Genomic DNA, 15,000 nt, shown 5'->3' on the forward strand with positions numbered 1-15,000 from the left:
CATCAAAGACGGAAGCTTTGGAATGCCCCCCCCCCCCAACCACACACACACACACACACACACACACACACACACACACACACACACACACACACACACAGTCACTGAGGAGACCCCCCTCAGCTCCACCATAGGTGGGAATGGTTTTGGAATAGTATGATGCCTACATTGACAGGATCTGCTAAGTTGAGGTCCTGTGATCTTCTTTCTCTCACTGTTTTATTTGTGTGTCTGTGGGTGTATATGCGTGGGCATGTGTGTTTGTCTGTGTGTTTGACTGTGTGTGTGTTTGTGCACATGTGCGTGTTTGTGCACGTGTGTGTGTGTGTTTGTGCACATGTGCGTGTTTGTGCACGTGTGTGTGTTTGTGTTTTCAGACGAACAGGAGACGTCCGGCTCGATCATCTACACGGTGGAGCTGAAACGCTACGGCGGTCCACTGGGCATCACCATCTCAGGAACAGAGGAGCCCTTTGACCCCATCATCATATCAGGGCTCACCAAACGCGGCCTGGCCGAGAGGTACACACTGCGTCTCAGTGTATATGTGTGTGTGTGTGTGTTGGATTGATTTCTATCTGTGATTGTGTGTGGACCAATTAAACCAGTGCGTCTTTGAGTGAAACTTGAATGTGTTTGAAGGAGGGGGGCATATGGGGGCGGTATGTGTAAAAATGTGTGCCAGCCCATAAGGAGCCTGCTGGAACCTGTCCATTTTCAGCGTGGCCATGCTGTGACGTGCGTTGTGTGTGTGTGTGTGTGTGTGTGTGTGTGTGTGTGTGTGTGTTTGTGCGTGTGTGTGTGTGCGTGCACATGTGCATGCTTAAATTAATATATACGAGGAACCTGCCAGGATTACTCACCGTCTATAGTGTGGCCATGCTGAGACTCTGAGGAGTGTGCGGGTGTGTGTGTGTGTCCCTGCGTGTGCACATGTGTCCAGGGCTCAGACAGGGCGGCTCCTAGACTCTAACCCTTTCTCTTCTACCCCCTCCACCACCACTGGATGAAGCAGTGGAATTCCCCCCTAGGTTGCGCACGCCTGATTTGGCAGATTCCCCCGGCTCTTTCAGTTGTCCTCTTCCCCTTCCACTCCTTTTTATCGCCCCGAGGTCGCTGGCCGTTGGCCTCTCCAGCGTGCCCTCCGCCTCGGCTCAGTGTGCCCTGGCGTCTTCCTTTCTTCTGGGGCAGCTGGGCCAGGGGCCTCCCTGGGAAGACATGTCCTTCTGGCAGGGTCTCCTGGTGATAGCGTAGCATCTGTGTTTACTGCACATACACTGCCACCCCAGTCCCCGACGCCCCCGACGCCAGCCCCCCGCCACTCCAAACCTCCACCCATCACCCTCACCCCTGACCTTGTCGCTCATCCGTCTGTGTGGCCTTGTCATCACACCCCAATCAGACCCGCAGTCTCAAGCACAGATTGTACCGTGGCATGCTTATGTGTTTAAGAAGAAAATAGTCTTATGTGTGTTTTTGTGTATGTGTGTATATGAGATTAAGATGTGTGTGTGTGTGTGTGAGAGAAAGAAAGAGAGAGAGAGAGAGAGAGAGAGAGAGAGAGAGAGAGAGAGAGAGAGAGAGAAGTTAGAGTGCATGCATGTGTGTGTGTAAGCAAATATTTGATTTAAACACTGTGGCATAACTTTCTTTGGAATCCTTATCAGTGTCTTGGATTTGCATGCATTTCTGTTTATTGTCTGTGTGTGTCTGTGTGTGTTTGTATTGGTGTGTCTGATATCTAACCTTTGTGTGTGTGTGTGTGTGTGTGTGTGTGTGTGTGTGTGTGTGTGTGTGTGTGTGTTTATTCTCAATGCGTGTGACTCCCTTAGATAAAGCTGGCATTGTGGTGTTTTTTTTTTTTTTTATTTTGAACAAGATAACAAAATTTACTCTTTTCGTTGCCATCACAGTCAGAGGGGTCATGTGTGCAGCATAGTCTGTGTTTCATAATGCCACATTGTGTAACTACCACTTGTGCCTACCTTGGTAGAGGTGCAAGCCCAGGGCTCACATAGAGCCTCAGAGCCAGCCATAGAGTGAGTTAGTCCTAGAAACTATGTTTGCAGATGTGTGACTATGCATAGCTACAGTCCGGGTTGTATGCAAAGGGACGTGTGTCCTCGTGCCGGGTCACACAAAGGTATACGTGGCCACTCTTTATTTGGATAGTCCTTTTTGGGCACGTTGCAAATGGGGAATCATGTGTAAAAACATTAAGCACCTGCCGTGTGGCTCTAACTCTTACTTAAAACTACCTGTCACATAACTGTCATTTGCACCCAATGATATATTAACCCCGATCGTAGTCTTCGCCTCACATAAACGTTAATCTTATCACAAGTCCAAGCTATAACACAAATTTAAAAAAAGTCGCTCAGCGTTTCATCCAAGGCAATAGCCATAAAGTCAACGTCTGTTTTCTTTTTTGAAATAGTGTCTAATATTATTACATAATCCTGTTCTCTTTTTTTGCTATTTTATCAAATGGCAACGATTAGGGATGAATAAATTACAAACAGAAGCGATAATGAGTATGAGTATACACATAATGATATGAACAAAAACCCACTCCAGATATTGGGGCATAAGTTGTATTTGTTTTATTTACAAACTTGGGCATGCAACATTTGCATGTTTACTCTGCTTTGCCCTTTTGCCCATTCTGCCCTTTTGGGTAGGCGTAGGCCTGTGTGAGGCCAGTTTACCATGGTTTAATGTGATCATGTAAACAGTACTGAAACCAAAACATGACAAAATTTGACAAATTGACAAATGACACATTTTTGTCCTTATTCCCACATTGTTCCTTTCCTTACTTCCTTTCCTCCATGTCACCTTCTGTTGCTGCCCGATTGGCACCATCATGCAGGCTCTCTCTCTCTGAATGCACCAAAACGAAAACATTGCAACAAATATTAGCAGAAAAGTTACTTCAGGAATGGACAACAAGCATTTCTGATGTGAATGGCAAATCAAGAAATATTGACTAATCTTTTTTAGGCCCTGAGTTTTGCAGATTGATTTTCCTTCATTAAAAATGTTTGTTGAGTCTACATGCAATTACAGCCTTGTTTGGAACATTTACATCAAAAACACCTTGAGTGTGCTAGCAGCAAGCTCAACAGCCCCACCAACACCCAAACCAGCAGATTGCATCCCCTCGTGTAATTCCTCGGAATTGCATTTCTAGTTTCTATATGATATTTAGGTGCTGAATCCATTTCTGCTGTATAACAAGCTTTATTACACGGCTCTTCACAAGGCAAGTAGAACGCTCCATTGACTTGAATGGGCTTTCCCAAAGTTCTACGGTAAAATACTTTCATGTAATTACCGCTGCAAACATATAATTACCGCTGTCAATGGCAACGGAGTTTGTGCTTCTACTTCAGGTATTTTTATATCACTATGCAAGATCTGGAACTGTCACTGTGTGAAACTCTTTTGCACAATTCTTGCAGCAATCACTCGTTATAGTCAAGACCGAAATTTGAGAAATAGCCCTGGAAAAATGTGGTAGGCATTTTTGAGGAAAAGTACTTCATGTGTTGTTAGAGGGGATGCATGCCCTCTATGAAATCCAGAGACTTCTTCTTCTTATTTTTCTTTTTACCTTTTTGTGCACGCTATTCAGCCCAAACCGCTTAACGTACAAATTTGGTTCAAACACCGTTCCGTAGATCTTCCAAGGCTTTACCGTCCTATCCGTTTTTCATTTTTGAGAAGTTTATACTTTTTGAGATATTTGTAATTAAAAGTGTATTTTTCGATATTAGACTTGAATGGGGGCTGTGATGTCATAATAGAGCCAGCTGCGCTCGTTAAGTAGTTCTCAGAGCAGTTCCCAGGCTAATCAGAACACTGGCACAGGTGTCACCTGTGAGAAATCCAACTGTCTCAGGTTCTAAGGCTACGTTTATATGGTGACGATGAAAAGAGAAGACGCAGAAGTGGCGTCTCGTCTTCATTTTTTATTCGTTAGGACGAAAGCATTCTCAGGGGAAATCTTTGTTTTATATGAAGACGCAAGAGTATGTGATATTCGATTGATATGCATTCCAGACCGCTGGGTGGTGGTGTGATAGAACTCCGCACGCCACGCCGCAGACATTCTAATTTGACAGTTTAGCCAGAGAGGTAATCAAGGATCTTTGGTTTAGCCGTTTAGACGGAGACGCAACCCGGGTCGTCTTCAAAACTCTACACTCTGGAAGGAGTCTTCAGATTTTTGCGTCTTCAAGCCCCGAAAGGCACTTATGATAAAATATTTTGTCGTCTTCCTTCGCAATCGTTCTCGTATAAACGGCCCCTAAGCATACAATCTAGCTCTATCTGAACTACACATCCTGTTAAAGTGTTTCCTGTGTGTCAAAATAAAAGTCCCAGCCATATCTCATGCATTCAGCATTATATCTCCAGAACGGCTTGACGTACATGCTTCAAATTTGGTACGAGTGAGTTGATGTTGGAGGTTGAAGGTCAAATGTCAAGATCAAAAACACCTTGAGTGTGCTAGCAGCAAGCTCAACAGCCCCACCAACACCCAAACCAGCAGATTGCATCTCCTCGTGTAATTCCTCGGAATTGCATTTCTAGTTTCTATATGATATTTAGGTGCTGAATCCATTTCTGCTGTATAACAAGCTTTATTACACGGCTCTTCACAAGGCAAGTAGAACGCTCCATTGACTTGAATGGGCTTTCCCAAAGTTCTACGGTAAAATACTTTCATGTAATTACCGCTGCAAACATATAATTTCCGCTGTCAATGGCAACGGAGTTTGTGCTTCTACTTCAGGTATTTTTATATCACTATGCAAGATCTGGAACTTCATTCAAAAGTGAAAGCAGACGGTTGATCAGCTGTGTTCTAAAGAATGTTTGATTCAAGTTCAACGTGTGTTGTTGCAAACTATGTTTCTCAGCAAATGCCACGATGAACGGTAACAAATAGGTCATAAAGTCATATTGTGGGAAGTTTTTTTTTTTTTTTTTGGCAAGTAGCCGTGTAATAAGCGGGATAATGTATAGAACGCCGGTCATTATTTGGAAAACTAGATTTACCGCAGAGCGGTACAAAATATGACCGCCGCCCAGTCCAGCACATTTTTTCTACAAAAAGAAATCACGCTGAAAGGCCTATATGATTCTAACTGTCTCACTAAATTGCATTATCCACACTCAATTCTCACTGGTATCTGCTAGACAGCAAGTACCAAAACATGATTAGTTCATAGATTTCACATGTAAAATAAATTTTATACAACCCCACCTCCATCTTGCCTGTTCATAATTCTGAGAAATTCTTGATTGTTTGTGTTATGTTTATGTTATGTGTGTGGGTGTGTGTGTGTGTGTGTGTGTGTGTGTGTGTGTGTGTGTGTGTGTGTGTGTGTGTGTGTGTGTGTGTGTGTGTGTGTTGTGTGTGTGTGCTGCCTGTTATGTGCCTGTGCATGCAAGCAAAGCGTACATATGTCTACTGTGTGAGTATGTGTCATAATGATATGATTACTGTGAATGTATGTGTGTGTGTGTGTGTATCTGTTTGTGCACATGTGTGCACATGAAATGGGTTAACATGACCCCTGGAGGCAAACATACGGAAAAAAATGGTCATCCTAGGCCCTACAGTTCTCAAGATATTCACAGAGAACTGTGTCTCGCCCTACCTCTCCTTTCGGGGGTCCAGTCCAGGGGGGGCTACAGATCAAAACGAAAAATGACGGTTCCATGCTATCCATGTGGGGTACATGCCCACCAAGTTTTGTGTACCCGGTCTTTCAGTGTCGGGAATCCTTGTTGGTGTACGTCACTAAATGTACACATAAATTATTTTATTGTAAGGCCCCCCATGAACGAAAGTACACAAAACTTGGCATGCATTCGGAGGGTGTCATAATGATCCTACACTTTTAATTTTGTGCAGTTTTGACCTTGTCAGCCAGAGATATTGTGATGAAAACACCTAATTTTTTGCTTTTTAATTTTTAACTAGGTGGCGCTATAAATGAAATAAGTGGTAATGGGATGGGTTGACATGCCCTCTTAAGACCAACATACATAAAAAGGTGGACCTCCTAGGCCCTACGGTTCTCGAGATATTCACAGAAAACTGTCTCCGGCCACCTACAGGCCAGTTGGTGTATAGTAACATAAATTAATTTATTGTGTGGCCCCCCATGAACGGAATTCCACAAAACTTGGCGTGCATACAGAGGGTGTCATAATGATCCTACACTTCCAATTTCGTGCAGTTTTGACTATGTTAGGTCACAGATACCTTCAAATTACAACACCTCATTTTTACTTTTTTGTGTTTAACTAGGTGGCGCTAAACATGAAATGTATATGGAATGGAATGGGTTGACATGGCCCCTTGAGATCAACATACAAAAAAAATGGTCCTCCTAAACCCTACGGTTTTCGAGATATTCACATAAAACTGTCTGCGCCCTACCCTCCTTTCAGGGGGTCCAGTCCAGCAGGGGGGCTACAGATCAAAACGAAAAACGATGGTTCCATGCTATCCATGTGGGGTTACATGCCCACCAAGTTTCTTTCAGTGTCCTGGGAATCATTGACGGAAATTTGGGCATGAAAAAAAAAAAAAAAAAAAAATCTGACTAAACCTATATGACCGCCGCTTCGCTGCGCGGCTGTCATAATAATGACCGGCGTTCTATACATTATCCCTTACGTAAAAGTCACTGTTTAGTCATAAATTATAAAAAGGAAATGACTGCCCAAAACCGTTTTTAAGTTTAAGTCAAAAAAGAAACAAGCAAAAAGTGGGTGATCCAGTAAAAATCTTAAGATTAAAACAATATCGTACAAGGTTCTTCAAACATGCAAATGTTGCAAAATGTAACAGTTGTGAATATATCCTAAATTCTTTAAAGGAGAACATGAGAAGTTATCAAATCACATAATGAACTGAACCAATATATTCATAACATTTAAAGATTGTTATTACACGGCTCTTCACAAGGCAAGTAGAACGCTACATTGACTTGAATGGGATTTCCCAAAGTTCTACGGTAAACATATAATTACCGCTGTCAATTGCAACGGGTTTTGTGCTTCTGATACGTCTTTCATATCACTACGCAAGGACTGGAACTTCATTCAAAAGTGAAAGCAGACGGTTGACCAGCTGTGTTCTAAAGAATGTTTGATTCAAGTTCAGCGTGTGTTGTTGCGAACTATTTGTTTCTCAACAAATGCCACGATGAACGGTAACAAATAGGCTAGGCTATGTAGGCTAAAGTCATATTGTGGGGAGTTTATTATTTCGTTTTGACAAGTAGCTGTGTAATAGGCGGGATAATGTATAGAACGCCGGTCATTATTGGGGAAAATAAGTCCCTTCGGGGCAGGGTTCGGTTCGCCCTGTCGGGACTTATTTTCCCAAAAATGACCGGCGTTCTATACATTATCCCTTACTTATCTTTTAGGTGAGTTCACTCAATGTTAACCAATGGGAACACATATAGCCATATATTGCCTCATATGTGCCTCACTGGCGATAACAGACAACCATGTCTTGTACTAAACTACCATCAGAGTCACAAGCTGAAAACTTTGCAGAAGTTGAATACTGACATGTTTTTAGAGCCTAGCTTACTTGCCCCGAGCCGACAACACAGAGCAGGCAGGGTCCTGGCGAGCTCTTACTGTCTAGGCTGTCTTAGGCACGTCTGGTGCAGAACTGCAGCAACATGATATGCAGGTGCTGGCGTGAGGCCGACGACACAGAGCGGCCAGTATGAGTTGACAGGCTCCCATAGTCCACATTGAACACACTTGAGATTAGAGACTGAGACAACACGTGACACACCAGGGCTTCAGACTAACTTTTTGCATTGGTTACACTGGTGCCCCTAACTTTTTTATTTAGGTGCACCAGCACAACATTTTTCCCAAAATTTTTCATCCCACCACCTTTAACGCAAAATTTAGGGTGGACTGCTGTTTTTCACAGCACTAAGCTATTTACTGTTACTGACATACTCCGAGTCTCTGGCCCTCTCTTAAAGCCAAGCATAGTGAGCTGGCCCTTTATTTGGGGACAACTAGCTTAGAGGCTGACCTATGCCTGCAGTAGCAGAGTGGCAACTACTAAATTATATGAGTAGTCTATAGGTGTCGCGGTTAGCTGAGGAGAGCTGGACCGAAGCGCAAGTCAAGACGAGACGAGATGAGGTTAGGTTACCTTGGGAAACCAGGAATCTTTAATGAGACCAGAACTAGCCGTGTGTAACACTACACAAAACAACTAATAACCAACGAAAACTGAGGGGAGATAGAGGGTTTACATGTAAATACACAGGGGTAACAGGGCACAGGTGGACAAGTAACAAGAGACAGGTGGAAACGATAATTAACAGACTAATGAGCATCAGGTGAGGGACGGAGACACAGGCATAGGAAACAGACACATGTCAAAACAAACAAAGGAAGACATGAAACAGGACACAGGAAGTAAACAAAAGGAACAGACATGATGGAAAAACACTAAACAGGGAAAACAGAACAGGAACGGACCCTTACAGTAGCATATAGGCCTATTGGCAAAGGTTTAAAGGGACACCAGGCAACGTTTTTGTGTTAATTAATCATCTTCGTAAGTCGGTATACCGTATAGTTAAATGACTCATTACAGGGCGAATGAAGGCTCTCTCACCCACCCTACTGCCTGTAGGAAGAATATCCCACTTGCAAGTTTGGTGTATCCTACCCGCCAACCTTCAGTCTCACAAAGTCTCAGACATCACGTGAAGCAGGTTAGTTTACATTCTGCTTCCCCAGCACAGAGGCAGGCTAACGAAACGCTAGCGATTGTTGCAAACGAAACGCCCCTGTATGCCTGGGTAGCGTTCGGCTATGGGGCTGCCCAACTGGTTCCACCTTGAATGGAATGAGCAACTGTAAAGCTGTTGCAGCCATCATAGCCCTCAGAAAATGCCCGGCACGAAAAGGCCATCAGGACAACACCTGAGGCAGGGTCGGGGTGAGAGCTTGGCACGATTGCCCACATGCATGAGCATGGCTTAAAGCAAGGAAAATATTTGTGCCTGAACTTAGCAAACATTTCTGAAGCAATCATATATGTCTTCAAATTGTAAATTTGAATTTCTCGGGGAGCAATAGGAGGTAGGTTTACTGCTGACCCTGTGTAGCAGGCGAGATAGGCAACAACCACCTCCTCTACATGCAGAAACCAAACTCATCAGCCTTATTGAGTGCACAAGCAGAAAGGGGGTTTTCCCCAGAGTGCTAGACCTTGTGAGTAAACTCCAGTAAAGCCAGGTTTGGATGTTCATCGAATGATGTTCGTGAAGCAAGGCCCAAAGAAGCAGATATTCATCCTGGTGTTGTCCACAGTCATTGGTGCTTTACTACACTTCTGATTTGAGTCTGCAGATTTCAGTTCCAAACCATATCTTTAAAGGCTGTTTCCCTAAAATGAGTTTTCCCCCCACATTCTGAAACACTTCAATAGCCCTTACAGTACCTACTGTCCATTAAACTGTCAAGATTTATTCCTATCTATATTCTGAAGGCTTTTACAGGAGGTTTATCTAGATTGAATAATATGTACGGGATAATACCCGACGAGGTGTCCATTATCAGAAATAATATCAGAAATAAATGGACGACGTGGAGGCGTGAACCTTGCTATAGTTACCATTCATAAGCATTGATATGGAACGGCGATTAAACTTTTTTTTACCAGATCTACTTCATAGGTGTAGTATATCACTTTTACTGAAAGCAGTTTTTGATTTAAAGTCCTCCTGTGTAAGAAATTCTTTCATCTAGTGGTTAGGAGTTATACTGTATACTGTAGCAACCAATGTCTCAAGCGCTGCCTCGTTTAGAACTACGGGAGCCATTACACATCAAAACTGGCCCTAGTTCTGGACTCCTAGGCACGTCGACGCATAAACTTCTCTTTGAATAAGCAAAAACAACATATTAGTACAATTTTGTGTACTATTTTATTGCCATTGCTTGTATGTGATGCCAATGAAACACTCTTTTGGACACGGAATAAATCGTTTTATTTTGTCTGTTAACCGAGCTAAAGTTAGCACAGTAAACAGAAAGTGAATGGGAACGTCTAGTTATGTTCGCTAGCTAGGTAGCAGCTAAGGACTTTGGTTAAACTTGTATATTGTTGCAAACTTATCTGAAATAACACACGTGCCACAACTTTGTGGTAGTCTACTAGTCCTAGCAAAACTATGTTAGGTTAGGTTGTCAACTGTCTCTGGGTCTAGAAACTAGAGATCAAGTGAGCCAGTGACAGAACACGAACAAAGTTATTTTTCTCTTTATGTATTTCTTTGGAAAATACTAATTCAATGTTGGATTGTTAGGAAGACATATGACTTGGAAATGGGCTCGTAACTTACACTGCTGAATGTAGGGAATGTCTTTTCTCTGTATGTAGATGCTAAAGACTGAGCTGTATTTCGCATATGTCCCTTGCTGGCCAACGTTATTTTAAAATAGTGCACATACACGGCGAGTCAACACTGTGCTATGCAAATGTAAATGAGGATTTCTCTAGGTATGCTTCGATTTGGTGGTGGTGGTAATTAAACATGAATGCAGCCACATTTATGAATGAGAAATGTTGTTAACAAACAACTAAATACGTTACACAGGGAACCTTTAATGAATGATAAACAGAGATATCCAAAATTATCCTAGTAAAACTTTTGAATCTAATGTCAACAAAATGAAACATTAATTTTGAAGTTGTCTTCATCCGGTGTTCAGCTTACAGTTTTCCATATATAAAAATAACATTACAAAACAAAAGTTTATATACATACAATACAAAAGTGTTAATGTAAGTCACAAACGAGGAAAGTCTCATCGTATTAGTTATACGTTAAAAATGTTACCCTATTCACCTGTAGGCCTAGTGTCTCGCCTATAAACAATGTAGGCCTACATATTGTTTCAATAACAATTGTGAAAAACTGAGACCCTTATCTCAATGTTATACAGTGAATTCATATTCAGAAGACATTGAACTGTCAAAATATAATGTATGATGTTTCCTCAAAAATGCCTACTGGGTTACATAATTTTGAATTCATGGCCCTGACTAAGAGATAACATCTGTTCTGTTCTGCTATTTGCAAGCATGGATCTAACGCACATATAGAGAAACTGTTTCACTTTTTTAGTGAAGAAGACAGTAAAAAAGTTGACAAGTCCAGGTATTTACTGTAGGTCTATTTCAATGAAAAATGACAAGTTGTAGTTGTGAATGAAATGCGTCTTGTCTAGGTGCTTATATGTAGATCTTACATACCAATGACAGTTACATCTTGGGAGGGATGACATTTTGTCTTTTTTACAGTTTTTCTGATACCATGTAAAATATCAAGAAATTGCATAGACATAGCAAAAATTAAGGCTGAAATTACTCATACTGAAAACTATGTTTTCCATTTATTGTCCATTGTGTAATGGTTGATTGAAAGCACACACTGGGGCAGCCGTGGCCTACTGGTTAGCGCTTCGGACTTGTTACCAGAGGGTTGCCGGTTCAAACCCCGACCAGTAGGCATGGCTGAAGTGCCCTTGAGCAAGGCACCTAACCCCTCACTGTTCCCCCTAGCGCTGCTGTTGTTCCAGGTAGCTCACTGCGCCGGGATTAGTGTGTGTTCCACCTCACTGTGTGTTCACTGTGTGCTGATTGTGTTTCACTAATTCACGGATAAATACAGAGACTATTTTTTTAAAATGTTTTGAGAGTGTTAGAGTCTTTTGCCAGCAACAGAGTGCTTCTGTTTAGACCTGTGTGTTAATTGTTTTGAAAACGTTATGTCAGATTAACACAAACAAACATTGCAAAACACATTTGGCAAAGCACATTTTCTTAGGATATAGTGTATCCTTGATTTCAGAAATATTATTATGACCGGTCATATAGGTTTAGTCAGATTTTTTTTTTCTTTTTTCTTTTTCGCATGCCCACATTTCCGTCAATGATTCCCGGGACACTGAAAGACCGGGGTACACGAAACTTGGTGGGCATGTAACCCCACATGGATAGCATGGAACCATCGTTTTCGTTTTGATCTGTAGCCCCCCCGCTGGACTGGACCCCCCGAAAGGAGGGTAGGGCAAACACAGTTTTCTGTGAATATCTCGAAAACTGTAGGGTTTAGGAGGACCATTTTTTTTTGTATGTTGATCTCAAGGGGCCATGTCAACCCATTCCATAACCACTCATTTCATGTATAGCGCCACCTAGTTAAACATAAAAAAGTAAAATGAGGTGTTGTAATTGAAGGTATCTGTGACCTAACATAGTCAAAACTGCACGAAATTGGAATTGTAGGATCATTATGACACCCTCTGTATGCACGCCAAGTTTTGTGGAATTCCGTTCGTGGGGGGCCACACAATAAATTAATTTATGTTACTATACACCAACTGGCCTGTAGGTGGCCGGAGACAGTTTTCTGTGAATATCTCGATAACCGTAGGGCCTAGGAGGTCCACCTTTTTTATGTATGTTGGTCTTAAGGGGGCATGTCAACCCATCCCATTACCACTTATTTCATGTATAGCGCCACCTAGTTAAAAATTAAAAAGCAAAAAAATTAGGTGTTTTCATCACAATATCTCTGGCTGACAAGGTCAAAACTGCACGAAATTAAAAGTGTAGGATCATTATGACACCCTCCGAATGCATACCAAGTTTTGTGTACTTTTTTCGTTCATGGGGGCCTTACAATAAAATAATTTATGTGTACATTTAGTGACATTACACCAACAAGGATTCCCGGGACACTGAAAGACCGGGTACACAAAACTTGGTGGGCATGTACCCCCACATGGATAGCATGGAACCGTCATTCTTCGTTTTGATCTGTAGCCCCCGCTGGACTGGACCCCGAAAAGGAGGGTGGGGGGCAGACACAGTTCTCTGTGAATATCTTGAGAACTGTAGGGCCTAGGATGACCAATTTTTTTCCGTTATGTTTGCCTCCAGGGGTCATGTTAACCCATTCCATGTGCACACATGTGCATAAACAGATACAAACGCACACAGATACATTTACAGTAATCATACATTATGACACATACTCACACAGTAGACATATGTACGCATGCATGCACATGCACAAACACACATCATGCAGGCAAACACACAAGCACACATACACACACACACACACACACCCACACACATAAACATAAATTTGTACACGACACATGCACATAATTCAAGAATTTTTACCGTCATCTACTCCCTGAATTTTTGGTCATTGATACCCGGGACACCGAACCACCGGGGTACATGAAATTTGGTGGGTATGTAGCCCCACTAGACTTTTACGGAAAAATTTCATTTCGTCTCCGGGTACCACCACCAGCCACTCAAGGGCCCACATCAACCTGGCTCATAATCACTCATTTGTGATTTGCACCCCCCCCCCCCCGGGAAAAAATGAAAATGCAATATTATTCTGCTTTAATTGCCCCTATCTTCAGTTAAGATGTTCAGAACTGCACCAAATTTTATGTGTATGATTGACCTGGCATTCTCTGGGGGTATGCCAAGTTTCGTAGAATTTCATCCATGGGGGGGTCTAAAACAATTAGGTTATGTGTACATTTAGTGACTGTACACTCATTGGCCTGTAAATGGCGGTGCACACATATACACATGCACACACACAGGCACCCACATACTATCGGTATTAGAACGGCCGATACATAATTACAAATTCAGTAGGATTAAAAGAAAGCCAAAATAAATATTCATCATCATCATCATGGCTGCATTTTCAGTATTGGCGATAAGTAGTCGTTTGTCCACTAGATGGCGATCGTTGCAGTGAGGCGTAATTTTGTTGGAAGTTAAAAGTGGGTTGGAAAAACAATGGACGCTTTCCTACAAGGACTGTAATTTACCTCAGCTGACATCTAATAAGGATAGGACGATGTTCACATGAAGTGTAATTTCCATTTCTTCTTGAAGTTGAAATAAATCTGAGGATGTTTATCGGACATGCTTGGTTTTACTGCAGGCAACGTTAATCTTGTAATATCAATAAGGACCTAGGTAATGTTACCGTTAGCGTTAGTTGAGTGATGGAGGCATTTGATTGATTGCATTTGTAGAAAACTATAAATGCGGTTATACCAAACAAATTGATAGCAGCACTGTTTGTATCTTTTCGACTGTCATTTATTGCACGTGCTACAAAATCATTCTGTGCAATGGAAGATTTACCAACGTTACACGGTCTGATACAGTTTTGCTTATATATACGTGAGACTGAGACGCCTGTTTATTTTGTTTTAAGTCGCGTGCATGGTGTGAGAGGGGAATCGATGTGCTTTGTTTACAGCTTGGTAGTTGTAGTCTTGTGAAATTAAAAGCACGTGTGTGTGAAGTATCCAAACAATGACACCTTCATTTCATTATGGCTGCTTTAGCAACACACCTTAAGCTACTGTGTAGTGGGTCCCATCTAGAAGTGGCTACTTCATTCGCTTTCCTTGACTCATGGAGCTGCTTGAATGTTATTAAATTTTTAAAGCCCGCGATATAGCAGTTTAAGTCCGCTTGATACTGTGCGCTTTAAGCCATTGGTTTCCAAAGGAGATTTTATTAGTGTAAGCCAGCATAGCCTATTGACAATTTATGTTGTAAATAGGCCTGCCTTATAATCTACCTGTAGCTTAGGGAAGCTAACAGCTTTCTATTAGGATCTAGTTTGTTAGTTACCGTTTTGTCATAACTCCCTGATGCATTTTGCATTTAGAATAGCCAGAGCGTGTATATCTCAATCGAAAATTAAACAATATCGGGTGCCTATGGACTAGGCTGGGTGAACCCAGCCTGATCTGCCCGCTATTTATTTTTGATTTCTTAAAAGATTGAGCTTGGTCTGATGAAAGCCAGACTAGCCATGGACCTCAGTTACACAATGCAAGGGAACATGAATCAGCCTA

At 42.1% G+C, this 15,000-nt stretch overlaps 1 protein-coding gene across 1 annotated transcript in view; it reads left to right on the plus strand.

Moving 5' to 3' along the window:
- grip2b (glutamate receptor interacting protein 2b) overlaps window positions 1-15,000 on the plus strand; it is a 74,462-nt gene that overhangs the window by 34,687 nt on the left and 24,775 nt on the right. The window contains 1 exon segment of the mRNA XM_048254491.1: window positions 378-522. Within this exon segment, the coding sequence (XP_048110448.1) occupies window positions 378-522 (145 nt within the window).

Source organism: Alosa alosa, chromosome 10, assembly GCF_017589495.1.
Source record: "Alosa alosa isolate M-15738 ecotype Scorff River chromosome 10, AALO_Geno_1.1, whole genome shotgun sequence".
NCBI lineage: Eukaryota > Metazoa > Chordata > Actinopteri > Clupeiformes > Clupeidae > Alosa > Alosa alosa.